This window comes from Dioscorea cayenensis, chromosome 7, assembly GCF_009730915.1.
Source record: "Dioscorea cayenensis subsp. rotundata cultivar TDr96_F1 chromosome 7, TDr96_F1_v2_PseudoChromosome.rev07_lg8_w22 25.fasta, whole genome shotgun sequence".
NCBI classification, from domain to species: Eukaryota; Viridiplantae; Streptophyta; class Magnoliopsida; order Dioscoreales; family Dioscoreaceae; genus Dioscorea; species Dioscorea cayenensis.
The window spans coordinates 29,167,076-29,181,413 of record NC_052477.1 but is presented as its reverse complement, the minus strand read 5'-3'; the positions used below and the strand labels follow the sequence as shown (position 1 = coordinate 29,181,413).

At 37.5% G+C, this 14,338-nt stretch overlaps 2 protein-coding genes across 7 annotated transcripts; one reads left to right on the top strand and one right to left on the bottom strand.

The window, feature by feature from the left end:
• Positions 1-61: 61 nt before the first annotated feature.
• LOC120265439 (probable serine/threonine-protein kinase PBL7) lies at positions 62-3,069 on the top strand. Its single transcript, XM_039273346.1, has 5 exons — positions 62-224; positions 1,061-1,314; positions 1,409-1,598; positions 1,676-2,067; positions 2,432-3,069. The coding sequence occupies exons 1-5, from the start codon at positions 161-163 to the stop codon at positions 2,735-2,737; spliced, it is 1,206 nt and encodes a 401-aa protein (XP_039129280.1). The 5' UTR covers positions 62-160; the 3' UTR covers positions 2,738-3,069.
• Positions 3,070-4,198: 1,129 nt separating this feature from the next.
• Positions 4,199-13,606, bottom strand: LOC120265437 (TBC1 domain family member 8B-like). 6 transcript variants are annotated; one of them, XM_039273340.1, is made up of 18 exons: positions 13,407-13,606; positions 12,762-12,836; positions 12,120-12,680; positions 11,863-12,033; positions 11,634-11,747; positions 10,302-10,360; positions 10,104-10,170; positions 9,909-9,960; positions 9,701-9,793; positions 9,388-9,522; positions 8,875-9,287; positions 7,801-7,862; positions 7,568-7,637; positions 6,944-7,024; positions 6,741-6,842; positions 5,448-5,584; positions 4,964-5,078; positions 4,199-4,794 (listed from the first exon to the last, which is right to left on the bottom strand). In XM_039273340.1, the coding sequence occupies exons 1-18, from the start codon at positions 13,584-13,586 to the stop codon at positions 4,684-4,686; spliced, it is 2,598 nt and encodes an 865-aa protein (XP_039129274.1). In that variant the 5' UTR covers positions 13,587-13,606; the 3' UTR covers positions 4,199-4,683. The 6 variants fall into 6 exon arrangements, with proteins under 6 accessions (XP_039129274.1, XP_039129275.1, XP_039129276.1 ...); XM_039273341.1 differs by having other exon boundaries at positions 9,439-9,522; XM_039273342.1 differs by having other exon boundaries at positions 12,767-12,836; positions 13,407-13,549.
• Positions 13,607-14,338: the final 732 nt, after the last annotated feature.

The following is a 14,338-nucleotide window of genomic DNA, read 5'->3' as shown; positions in this document are numbered from 1 at the left end:
TTTTATTATTTGTTTTATTAACGTATACTCCCTCTCTCTCTGTTTATCTCTCTCTCTCTCTCTCTCTCTCTCTCTCTCTCGTTTCGGCTCTCTCTTTCGCTTTCGCTTTAGCTTTCGCTCTTTCTCAGTTGAAGGGAGGAGGAGGAGAGGAAGAGGAGAAATGGGGTGGTTTCCTTGTGGAAGTAAGAGGGCCAAGAAGAAGGATCGGACAGTAGCTTCATCAGGTGCTCTTGGTTTTTTTTATCTTATGTGAATTTCTGGATTTTTTTGATATTTTTTTATGGTATCCGATTGTATTTGGTGTTTTGGGAGAGATTTCAGGTGTAGTTTTGATTTTGAGCTTGATGGTTGCGATTTCGAACTTAAAGCTTGGTTTTTGAGAGGAATTTCATTCGATCCGAATGCGGTTATGCTCAGATCTTTATGTAGTTTTTAGGATGAATTTGAAGGCGGGGTGGGGTTTTCTATGGATTTATTGTCATCTTTGGCTTTGATTTGTTGAAAAGATGGCATTTTGGAGGTTTTTTTTTTTAATCGAGACTGTAGTAAGTGCTAGAATTGAGGCTCTCTGTTTGTTCGGCATGAGTTTTTTTAGGGTTGGAGAATTTTTTGTTTCGTGATATGAGGACATTTCTCATGGTTGTTTTCTGGGCACTGAAATAAGCATGCAAAATTTGGGATCTTTTTCTGATTGGGAGCTCAGGATGGTCTTTTTTATTTTAGTTATGGAATTTGGCCATGAATTAGTGGGTGGTATGTTGTTTTCGTTTTTTCCACCTTAGATTATTTTGTCCTGTTGGAAATCAAATAAATTAGTTTATAAGAAGCGCAAAAAAAAATCCAACCTTTACTTCATGATGTGGAATGGAGTGTGTTCAAGAATCCATTTATAATTATTTAGGTAGAATTCCTATTATAGATATCGAATTTGATTTGGTTTTCAGCTCCGATGAACGATCTTTAGTGGTGCACTGGATTCTTCTTTTGCAGCTGAGCATTCACATCTATTGAGATAGTTTTAACCATAGTATTCTGAGATTTTTGTTGTTTGTTATTTCAGAGAGTGTGAAGGATGTGAAGAAGCAAAGCTCAGTTCGACTGAAAAAGGAAGCCTCGGAACAAAGCTTTGCATGGAAGCAAAAGTCAATAGGATTAAGTAAGGAAGCCTTAAGTAATGGTTCTGAACATATTGCTGCTCAAACTTTTACCTTTCGAGAGTTGGCAATGGCCACCAAGAACTTTCGACCTGATTGCCTTGTAGGAGAGGGAGGGTTTGGTCGAGTTTATAAGGGTAGGATAGAGGGTATAAACCAGGTCAGTTTGTTCTTCACTCATTGTTCTGCTTGTGTTGTTATCTTGGTTTTCATGTAAGTTTACTGATTCGGAAATTTTCTCATGGTTTGTATAGATTGTGGCTATAAAACAGCTTGATCGGAATGGATTGCAAGGGAACAGGGAGTTCCTTGTTGAAGTTTTGATGTTGAGTCTGCTACACCATCCTAATCTTGTTAACTTGATTGGCTATTGTGCTGACGGAGATCAAAGGCTTTTGGTTTATGAATACATGCCACTGGGATCTTTGGAAGACCATCTCCATGGTATGTAATACCATAATGTGTCAATTTGATATGTTATGATATACTAATCTTATTGATTCCTCCGTTGTGTGCCGCAGATCTTACTTCAGATAAGAAGCGGTTAGACTGGAATACAAGAATGAAAATTGCTGCCGGTGCAGCTAAAGGATTAGAATACTTGCATGATAAAGCCAACCCTCCAGTTATTTATCGTGATTTAAAATGTTCCAATATTTTACTCGGGGAGGGATATCATCCGAAGTTGTCGGACTTTGGATTGGCAAAGCTGGGGCCAGTTGGTGATAACACTCATGTTTCGACTCGGGTGATGGGAACCTATGGATATTGTGCCCCTGAATATGCCATGACTGGTCAGCTGACACTAAAATCAGATGTCTATAGCTTTGGAGTCGTTCTTTTGGAGCTCATCACCGGAAGGAGGGCCATCGACAATTCTAGAGCTTCTGGGGATCACAATCTTGTTGCTTGGGTAATTGAATCTCATTTCTGTTCCTTCTTCATTCTGCTATTGTGAAAAATATTGTTGTTGATGAATGCAACAGCACATGATGAGTAGCATTGTTATTGATGTTTTTTCATATTTGAGAAGCACATCATCTTGGATTTCTATGTTTTGAAACATCGTTAACACTGAATTCATTCATGGGTTGTTTTCTCTGCTGCTTTTCTCTACTTATCAATAACAGAATACTGTATTAACACTGATGAGGAGACCATTATTGTTGAGAAAGCTATAACAGTAGGTTGATCTGTCCATGCTAATAAGAACATAGGTGTTCATTCACTCTTCTGCTAGAAACTGAGTGTTCTGAACCATCCATCTTTGATTACAGGCACGACCGTTATTCAAGGACAGGAGGAAATTCGCTCAAATGGCCGATCCCATGCTTCAGGGGCAATATCCTGCGAGGGGCTTATATCAAGCACTTGCTGTAGCTGCAATGTGCGTCCAAGAGCAACCAACCATGAGGCCTCTCATCGCCGATGTGGTTACTGCACTGACATATCTCGCTTCACAAAAGTACGACCCTGAAACGAGTACTGTCCAGAGCATTTCTCGTTTGACTGCACCTGGCACTCCTCCGAGATCAAGAAGGAATAGCGAAAGAAGACTAAATGGCGTATCCGAGCGAGACTGAAATTGAAATCATTTACCAAGTTACAGACGATACATAATATATATATCTCAAACATCGTATGTCCGAGTGTCTTAGAGACTCATTGCCGGATTCCTGAATTTTGAAACGGTTCAAAACGACAGGTGAGCCTGTGGCAACTTGATGCCAATTCTTTTAAAGAAAGCAATCATCTTTCTGCCATTGTAAATGTGATTTTGCATCACCTTATTTAATTAAATGAATGTGTTAGCATATTTTGTTATTGCTAACATTCTTATATTCCTACATGGATTGTAATGTCTATAATATATGATATATATCCTGTCCTGCTGGATGAGTCTTTGGAGAAACAATCTGTTCTTTTATTGCAACAAGAGGTGTAGTTTAAAGTTGATACAACTCTATATATTTTTATCAAGTGTCAGGCTGTGGCAGTTGAAAAGAAAACATCACATGCCCAAATGTAGTAGCATTTTCTTTTCTTGTTGAAATCTATCAAAATTAATGTGATGCAATTCAGCAGTCCAAATTCAGTAAACTTTAATTCTTCTTGGCCAACCTTGAACTGTAGACAAGGCTAGTGGTATGATGAATGTTTGTTTTTAGAGTGTTGGTTGGATGATGAAAGATGGTCTAAGAAAACGTGTGGGGTTTGGGAATTGGCATGGTTGGTGTAAGCACTGTAAGGGTTCAGAGAGAATTGAATGAAGAACTAGTAAAACAAAGAAGAGGACAACACAAGGGGGGTGAGGGCATGAGGGGACAACACACATAGGATGGGGACAAACGTATTTGACTAAGTCCTTTGGGGACAAAATTATAGTGAAGGATGGTGTAGAAGACTAGGTGCTGGTGTCCTAGTATTTGGACTGATTGCAAAGGGGGGATGCTAAGTGTCCTACAAAAAATTTTAAAAAGTTATTATGGTGACGTGTACTTTTTTATATTTTGGTGTTTTGGTCCTTTTGGATTGGACTTGATCACTGTTCTGATGTGAGCATCACATGCAAATAAATTTTTAATTTTATTTTAATTTATGTCACTCAATTGCATTGGGTGATAAATAGTACGAATAATAATTGTATAACAACCGCTGAATATTTATGCATTTTTTTTTTAATAAAAAGTGGAAATGTTTCTCATTGGCTTGGCATCATTCTTATCTCCTGAAGACAAACAAATAGATCAGAACCCTGATTAATAATATATGCTACAAATGATATGTGAGCGTTCAAGTGTCAGTGTTTGGGTTATAAGATATGAACAAGAATATTATAACAACCACATGCCGTCCATTCTCCAAACATACCCCCAGGCATCAAATACATCAGCCATACCCTCAGATTTGATACATAGTTAAAAACATCACAAACAGTACAATACAATACAAATAATCGTGGTACAAAATTTTATCCACTTGTGCTGAATTCTCAATTTATTTATAAATCAAACAACGAATAAAAAAACTTATGCTGGACTGTATCTTAAAACTTCGCGTATCAAACAGATCCATAGTAATAATATATACAAATAGCAGTTTAGCTAAAAAGTCAGCATAAGATTATGAGTTTACATGTAGGACGAACAGGCAAGGGTTTACTTGTATAACTTAAAGAAATAAACCAACATGGCAACCTGTGGCATAACTTTACGCTACGAGCTAAACTCTTACTCTACTCTCATCATCACTGCTGGTGTTTATTGATAATTAATGAAACAATGGATGGCAAGCCTATACATCTAAATTATGCAAAAACTGCAGACTGATGAAGAAATCTACGAGCATTTAAGCCAGTACGAGAAGAAGAAACAAGCCGGTGATCGATCTAATGCCATCCGCTCTTCTGTGTATACCGTACGGGATGTTCTCACTACAATACAAGATGAACATGGGATGTATGACTGTCTGGTGACACAAGGAGGTGGTGCACTGAGATATACGGCATGCCCTTGATCAATTAAGTTTCTCATCTTGATTCTTGATGGTTGTTCGTATCTTTCTGTGGAGTGTTGATGGATGGGGTTCCATCGTTAAGATGTTTGACATCACTCGAGTCCTCGTTGGTACTTGGTTTACCCTGAGGAAGGTTGGCACTTCAACTTGGGAAAATCAAGCCCGAAAATAACCAGAATACAAGATAAAAAGATAGAACACATTGAACAAAATGTAGTGATGAAGCAACATAGGTATTTACATTAACTACAGTCAAAAGATGTAAATTTCAGCAATTGAATATATCAGGCTACCTTGTTTTTGTCTCGCCAGCCAAGACCAAAAGGTCTAAAGCCCATTTTCCATGTCGGTGCCTCCTGAGATGATTCTTGGTTGGGCATGCCAGTTGCGTGGTCCCCTCTCGGAGTTCTGCAATTAAATTTTAAAATTACAACATCTCACATACTGGTTCATACGTAGAAGCATGAACAAAACAATCATTTTCAAACAATGAATGTTGATTCAAGATGAATTATGAGAGGGCACAAATAACTCAGAAAAAGTAAATTCCATCACCTTGATAAACTGGCGCCCATTGTGATATGGAAATAAGTGCAAGAGAGTAATAATCCATATGATATCAATATTCAATACTCATTAGGAATTTGAAAGCCACATCCAAACTACAACAAATTGAAAACAATGGCACATGGTATTTACTTTTTCATGATCATTTTGTGCCCCTGATCCTAGTTCGCAATGGGCATGCATGACGACAGAAATAAAGTAAAAAGTTACCTCGGAGAAGGAGAGGGAGACGGATGCGCTTTAACCTGACCAGACTGATACTGCAAGGTGGCTTCCAACATTGTCTCTGCCATTACAGCCCTTTTCTCCATTTGTGCCAGTGAAGTCATGGCTTCTTCATATTTCTCCTGCAAAAATCTGGTAAAAGTGGATAAAACCGTACACCAAGCAGACATCAAAAGAAAGCACCAACTTAGTAATCTCAGAAACTACCAGGTTGCCTACCTCTCATTTCTAAGGAGATAGACACTAAAGAATATGTCCAGAGGAACCTATGATATGTGGAATGTGAATCATGTGAAAGTTTAAAAGAAAGAACAAAATGTCACACTTAGTATAAAATCGTTAGAAAACTGTTAGGAACATTAATACTGATGTGCAATATCAGAGTAAAAAAAATCAGTGGCAAACGGAACACTAAATGTATAAGATCCAAGTATTTTGCATGTCAGCTCCTTCATGACAACCCAACTAATTATAAGTAAACCTTAGAATACCCTCCCAAAAAAAGCATGCAACAGTCAAACTTGCAACCAAAATAAGAACACAATGCATCTCTTCATAGCAAGTAGAGGTGACTGCAACAGCAAGCCAAATAAAAAACAATAGAAATGCGCTCTGAAGTTTGTTTAACTTGAGGATAACATCAAAAGATGAAAATTTTAAAGAGCCATGAACATAAAGTACTTGTCAAGACAAAATACTGAGCAGGAGATTAAATATCAAAAGTCCAACTGACAGTCAAAATAGCCTTCCAAAACTAGGCATAATTGCAGGATGAGAAGGTGTTCTCTTATACGGATAACTATACATATCATTAATAAAATCTAATAAATAAAAAATCTTCTACTTTAAAATGTGAGCACTGTGAGTTGGAGCAAGTTGTTAAAATTGTGATGTAAAGGTTTAGAAGTTCAATCACAAGCAGTAAGAAAGACAAGAAATCCACAAAGTAGATTCTCTTTGAAACACAAATTAATGGATAAAATTTATTAGAAATTTAGACGCCATTTTAAGCAATGTAGTTGGCAAGGTAGTTTAGAGAATTTTCACTCAAATAAATTACTTCTTAGATCAGACATGAATTAGAAAACTATTTGAACCATATCATTGGAACAAATAGTTTGCAAAAGAGCCCTGGCTTGAAGCAGCTAGTACAATGCCCAACAAATTTTCACTTGGACACAAGTTTCTCATATATACATTTCAATAAAAAATTTCTGAGAAGCTCAAAATACGAAAGGTTCATGATTAATCAAACTGAAAGAAGATTAAAAAGATAACCTGTAGCATATGTGTTGCATAACGCTGAGCAGCAGCATCTTGTTCAGCAAATATGCGAGCATCTTCGGTCACTTTTTGTTCTTGCTCGACCCTCATCAAAACCTAATCCAGTTAGTTCTTAATTAGTTCCTCACAACCATTGGTAAATAGCAGGCACCAGACACAATTGACAAGAAAAGAGAGTCCAAGAATGAGAATGAGACCTGAAGCATTGCATGCTCTTGCTCCTGTTTATCTGCGAGAAGCTGGCGCAACTCAGATTCCTCTTGCTCCAACTGTTCAACCTATAGGGAGTATGAGAAAACATAAGATGGTGGAAAAAATCAGTCATCTGTTCAATCAAAATGCAGGAATAACAACTAGTCCACAATATAATTTGTGATGGTGAGTACAAGTAGATCATTTTTCTTCATCATGCGGTAGAAAGTTCATTTCTCAGTTCATCAAGTTCAGTAAAATAATGTATATTATCAATGTCACAACTATTTAGTTCAATCTTTCTAAAGCGCTGGCAGCAAATCAGATAGCCATTGTAGCTTAAATTTTCATGACAAGAATATATATATATATATATATATATTTATATATAAGTAAGAACACGCAGACAAATAATAAGGTTAAAGGTTACAAAGAATGTGAATTATGGGTTCATGATTTCTAAGACAGATAAGATAGAAACAGAAACCCTGATCTGCAATCTAGTGATGGGAAGCAAGGAACTAGAAGAACAGCCAATGCAAAAGCACCAAATGTTTACTTGAGAGCAGGGAAAATTATTTAGCTTAAATCTTTTTCCTTAAAATTAAGACTTCAGGTTGCTTCTTTACCTTGGCACTCAGGATGCGCCGATTATCTAGCTTAACCATCTCCATAAGAGCTGTCTCCAATTCTTCTGCCCTAATTAGAGAAACAAAAACCATACAAGATTTAGAGTCACAGAAGCATAGTTGCAATTTCAAGATAGTTAAGTTGCATGAAATCAGATGAACTGTAAATGGGCAATCCAGTTTCCAAAAAACCATGTAACAAGAAGAAAATGTAGATACTGAGGTAAACTAACCTGAGAGTAGCTGACCATTTCTCCTCGAGGAGCCTGCATAACTCAACCTTCAACCATGCCACCTGTAAAAAATTGGCGGTCATCTCAATAATACAAATATCATACTGATGGTAGCAAGAAAAACAACTCAATCATTGATCCAATGTGATATAACAGTAAATACTCTTCATAATTTATTTTCCTATGGCAAAGAGCATACAAGAAAAATATATAACAAAGGTAATCATGAGAAAGCTCAGAGTAACAATAACTTCATGGTAGCAATGACCAAGTGGTCTATTCACTCTATTGGTAGCCAGGTCCCCATTAGAACCCTTCACAAGTGGTCAGAGTTCGAATCATGGGTGAGAGCACATTTCTAGGAGTATGAGTAGTGATTGTGTGTGTGGGTCATTCCAGTGCCCACGTATGCACAGACCCTGCCCCTCTTGCTCCTCCCAAGCTTGTGCATGCCCTTGCCTTTCTTAGGCTGAGCAGCCTAGCCGCCCATCTTGGTGCAAAAAAAAAATCATGGTGGGACCATGTACAGGATGCTTCCTCTCACAGAATCAGATGGTCATCCGACAAAAATCAAGTAGGAAGTCAAGAACTTGATTTGCATCCAATGGTCATTGAATCTTGTAATTTACACCATATAAAATAATGGTCCAGGTTAGTTCAGTATTACTCAAGTGTTAACCTGGGCTTATTTCTATAAAAGTCATCATATTTGACCAGTGCAAAGGCATTTTCACCATACGATGCCATGGGCTTCTTGTGCTTTATATGGAAAGTGTAGGAGCATCAATTTACTAGTATTTAACAATCGTTGGTAATAACTTCAGTTTTGACTCTAAAAACTTTTTTGCATCTTTCATAACGTTAGTTATAACAAATAGACGTGTAAGTAGATCATATATCTAGACCTGTCTATGCTACAAAACCAAACATTATATGAACTCTTAAGATGATTCCAAAATCATGTATTATCTGTCTACAAGAGCCGCTCAATATTTTCAGTTACACTAAGCTAGGCCTATAACCTATTATGACCAGGTATATCCAGTAGCAAAAGTAACAATATGAAATATTTACCTGTTCTTTAAGATGAGGCACAGAATCAAATTCAGCATCCACCATTTCACTGTTCAAAAAACCTCCACTATCTGAAGACTCAGGCTGAGAAAGGTGAGCATCCCCATTTGTGTCACCTAAATTTTCTGCTGTTTTGGACAAGAGAGATCCTGGGTCATGTTTAAAACTATAAAGCTTGGTAGCAAGACCCTTGGAACCATTCAAAACACCAAGCCCTTTGGACCTTTCCTCCATGGCAGCTATAACGTCAGGCCTATGCTTTTTTCTTAACTCCTGGAGTTTTGTTTCATTCACAGCTTGATAACCCATGCAAGCAGTTAGGACAAGTTGGCTGCTGTCAAAGGTAGAACCAGCAAGAGACTGCAATAACGTAACTGCATCTCCAGCATCCTTGGTAGTCACTAATGCAGGGCCTGCATTTGAAAATGTACAATAATGAAGAATCATAAAACCTATCAGCCCTTTATCTAGCTAACAAAAATACAACTCCAAGATAAATGTCAAGAATATTACTCCAGCAACTGGCAGAAAAACATATATCAGACTTAAGTGTCTGGGGAATACCATATAACTCCATCAATGCAAGTGTTGTGCGGAATAACATTACACGATTTCCATCAAAGAGAAGCACATCCCACACACGAAGAACTGAAATTAATATGACCAATGACCATAAAAGAAATATGAGTTGTTGCAACATGCTGAATAATAATTAGCATGGGAAAATAGCACATTATAATCGTAATGAGCAATCACAGCATTATCATGATGAGTAATTTTCATTGTGTCAAAATGAAATGCAGTATGACTCAAAGTAAAACCTGACCACTTTCCCAAGGAAGCATATTGACAAAAATGGAAAGGAACCAAGGACCAGCAACCCATGTGACCTGAATTCCCAGGTAATCAAGATGATTAACTGCAAAGACAAGCATAAAAAATATTATAAGATTATCGAAGCTTAACAACTAGAAATGGTTGCATCCGCAATTTCACACAAAAAATAAAAAATATAAAATATAAAAAATACAGACCCAGTTTGGGAAATCGCTCACGCACTATCTCCTCAAGGATAAGTAGATCCACCTGAAGGAAAATACTTCTCAATAAAGAACATCAAATACTGTTTACAATGGGCATCAGCAACAATCTTCCTAGGCATTAATTAGGATGGGCATGACCAAACATTACTGAAAATTTGGTACAGGCTTGACCAACAAAAGCGCTACCTGAGACTCTATCATTTCCTCAGAATAGTAGCCATCAAAGTAGTCATCAATTATGCCCAATAAAGTCCTGAAAAAAATATCAGTACAGCTTACAAATTCTAAATAAATTGCAGTTAACAATTTCAAATGCAAAATACAGACACAGATAAAGGCTTTTTAGACTTCAATATGATTTTATAATCCAAACTACAAACCTACCAAAATGCATTTTCCTCGGGCATCAGCAATAATAATATGCCTGCAAAGAAATTCATGGCCTGCATGGTAAAGAAAGAGGAGGAAAACACATGCCACCTCAATGTTGTGAGAACATATTAAAGGAAGAGAAGTGGAAAGAGAAAGAATAAACAAATCGGCTCTTAAAAAAAGATGCAAGAAGCAAAAGGTAGCAATACCTCAAACCAGTTTTAAGCAAGGGAAAGACAATGCATGCATGCAACTCTAATATAACATTGATATTGAGGAGCAACAATTTGCAATAGATTTAAAAAGTTAGCTAGAATTTCTTGGCACAATCTAGATACGTGCAATTTGATGTATCATTTTTTAATGCTGCACAAGAAGAGTTTCAATAGAGAATGATGCTAATTTGGCCAATATATTAGTGTATTTTCAAGTAATATATAGAACACAAAATTTACAAATTTGCAAGTCAAAGCTCGTAATTTGTTAACAGTAGATAAGAATTTGATTAACTGGTCATAATAAATAGTTTAACCACGTAGCTAATTAATTAATATAGTAAAAAATAATGAACCTCAATAATTTAGAGTGTATACCCAAGAAGCTCGAAGCATCCCCAAGTAAAAGAAGCAACAGATATAGTGATTCATTTGAAGGAGCCAACAGTTACTACCTATATTAAAAGGGTATTATCCTGAGTTCATTTTGCTCATGTCATCCTAAATTCTTAACCACAAACAAGGCACAAGCCTAACCACATGATCTTTCAGATAGAGAGTCAGAGACCACAATGTTCCACTTATATTTGAAAGATGCTAAGGTTAGAGGGATTATGTACCAGATCATAACTATGTAAACAGTTAAGCTACATGCTAAGGATAAGAAAAGAAGCATCCATTTCTAGAGCTAAAAGCAGAGGAACGCTTCTGCTTATAAATAAATAGGTGATCACAGTAAAATTGTTAGTACAAGATGCATGAAGCAAGCAATCAATTGCATTGAATTAACACTTAAAGTAATCGCATCGAAGGCTCAAACTAAACTTAGAGTTCAAGCTAATCAAATGATGAAAAGCTAAAAGAAAGGAATCTCAAGCGCCCAGCTGTAGCTAAGTCTCAGACAATGTTGTGCATTTACAAAATAAAGGAGTATAACAAATAATCAATCACCAGACACTATTACAAATAAGTCCAAGAATCATCAATCCCAAAACCCAAAGAAATACAAAAAAGAAACAGCAGACAAGCAAAATTACGCTTACCAAAGGAAGAGTTGTTTACAATTAATGTTTGCTCAGGAATATGAAAAATATTTGATAGTTTCAACTTTTAAACCCAGACCAGTTACCTGGCAATAGCCAACTGATGGGTTATGCCTAGCATATGCTGTGAGCAACCGCCTCAAAGCATCTCTGCCATCTTCATCCAATGCAGGATGCCCAGGGAATGTCCTTGGCAAGTCCTGCAAAAACACCATCAAAATCCTCCTAAAGAACAATGTTTATTTTCAGTCATTTTAATGATATCCAAGAGCCTACGTGCTGCAGCACATATTTCAAGCACCATAATGTACTAACCTTCTCTATCTGTCTTTTCCATTTTTCATTAACACATCCTTGCGGTTTCTCGGCAATGTCACATGTGCTGTTAATTTCTTTATCATCACTGCTCTTAGCTTCTGAATCCAGCAGATCCTGGTAGTAACCCTCCACCCGGCGTGCTCTCACTCCCACAAAGGCTTGCCACAACTGTAAGTCATAGTACGAGAGAAGTCAAAAGACAGTCCACCACAAAATTACAGAGAAAGACTATCAGTGTCATAGCATCATTGCACCTCTCCTCTAAGACCCTTTGGGACTCCCCCGCGGACCAGGCTTTCCAACTCTTCCCTCCAAGGGGGGAAGAGGTATTGACTGCCCAAATCAGTACCTGTTCCGTCACTGGAAGCTACGTCCTGCACCAGGTCTGCCTTCTCCACATCATAAAACTCTTCTTCTGAGTCCTCTTCTGATGCCCCTTTAACCGGCCTCCCCTCATCTATCGAAGCTAAGCCATCCCCACTTTTTCCACCAACCTGATCATCTTTAGAAAAGTTCCTCCTTTTCTTGACACGAACACTCATCAACTGTTCAATGGCACTGAGAGAAGCACTAAGGGGAGCCCACTTCTGGATCTCATGAGTTTTGGTATCCACATTTGCAACTTCCTCTTCTGAGGTGAGTTCCTCTGGGTAACCTCTGCCCTCAAGACTAGTTTCCTCAGGTTGTTCTTCCTGTGCAACTGGTGAAGTGACACTACTTTCCTCAGCTGGAGGATTGTCATGGAGCACATCGCCAGCCTCTGTCTGCCTCTCCAAGAAGTCCTTCCACCGCTCCGATCTCTCCTCTTCCTCCTCCTGTAATCAAGAGCAACCCAGACACGAAATTAGCAATCCAGGCAGCATATACGGTTTTAATTGGAATTAGGAGATGAATATATTGCCTTGTAGATGTTGGCGTACTCCCGGTACCTCTGCAAGTGTTGAGGCCGCACCGCAAATCCATATGTATCCCTATCCGAAGGCCACAAGCGAAAGATAAACAACAAAGAATTAAAAAAAAAAAAAAAGTTCAATCATCCAAATTAATCCACTAATAAGCAACACAAAGATGAAGATTCAACCCAGAACAAACCAAAAACAAAAGGAAAACCTATCTCTACCTGCACTCAACATCCATGAAACCCTAAATCAACCACAAACCCAATGGCAGACCTCCGATCCGAACACCCATGGCACTAAATCCCACCTATCATCCGAACTAAAACCCTAGATTCCAAAAACGAAATCCGATCAAACCCCACTACCCGGCAGGCAAACAAACCCAAATTTCACAACCCCAAACACCTCTTTCAGCGATATCCGATCGATTCCAGAATCACAGACAAAAATCCACAAAGAATCAAGCCAAGATCAACAGCAACATTGCCCGAACCCACAGGCGCACAAGGATAAGAGCAAAATTGAAAAAAAGGAAACGATGAGAAGAGATTTGGAAACCCTAGAAATGGCGGGCGAATCGGGAGGAGTTGAGGTTGCAGTGAAGGACGCGTGGCTCAAAGATAGCACACAGGCGGCACTCACCTCTTGTGCTCGAAGGTGATGATCGGGAGGCTCCTTCCCTTCATCTCCGGTCTCCGCGAGTTCTCCGGCGACCTTGTTGGGGGATCTCACTCCGATGCCCCGCGCTCTTATCATCGGCTCCCCGTCGCCATTCCCGCGCCCGGCAACTCGCACGTGTACTCTTACACACGTGCGAACCATGTCATGCTTGTGATTTTCCTCTCCACCCCCTGAAAAATATAAAAATTATATAATTTTTTAAACATTGATATATTTTAAAAATAGTATATATTTTCAATTTTTAATTTAAAACATGTTTGATAGTGACCATGATCTAACCGTTGTTATTTATAAAAATTAATTTTTTTATTTAAAAAAATATTTAATAATCATGATTTCACGGTTGTATTTATATAGATAATATGTAAAATTTTACTGTTAATTAATATAATACTATATGTGCTATAAAACACTATAAACTAGTGTTAACTAGGATTAAATACTGCACAGGAATAAACAGTGATCATTATATGCAAAGCTAATGATCCGTAGGGACATTTTCAGAGGAAGTGTCTTTTATTAAAAAATAATATAGAATTACGTGAATCAGAAATAATTTGGCTATTGTTCAAATATTGTTTTATATATTAATTTTTATTTCAAAAAAAAAACTTATTATCTCTTGTCCTATATATATATATAATATAAATTATTGGATATTAGACATGTGCAACAAAAACTTCACAGGATAAGCTTTGAATGGTGAAGGTAGTCAATAATCAAAGTTCTATGGAAACCAAACACACTAAGAATTCCTTATAATCAAAACAACTACTTCAAACAACTTTTCAACAGACAAAGAGAGTGACCTAGGATTTGAATTTGACTTACTGTTCTTTTCCCACAAGTTTATTGTGTTTTCTTAATATATGTAAACGAGCTTTTATATTCGT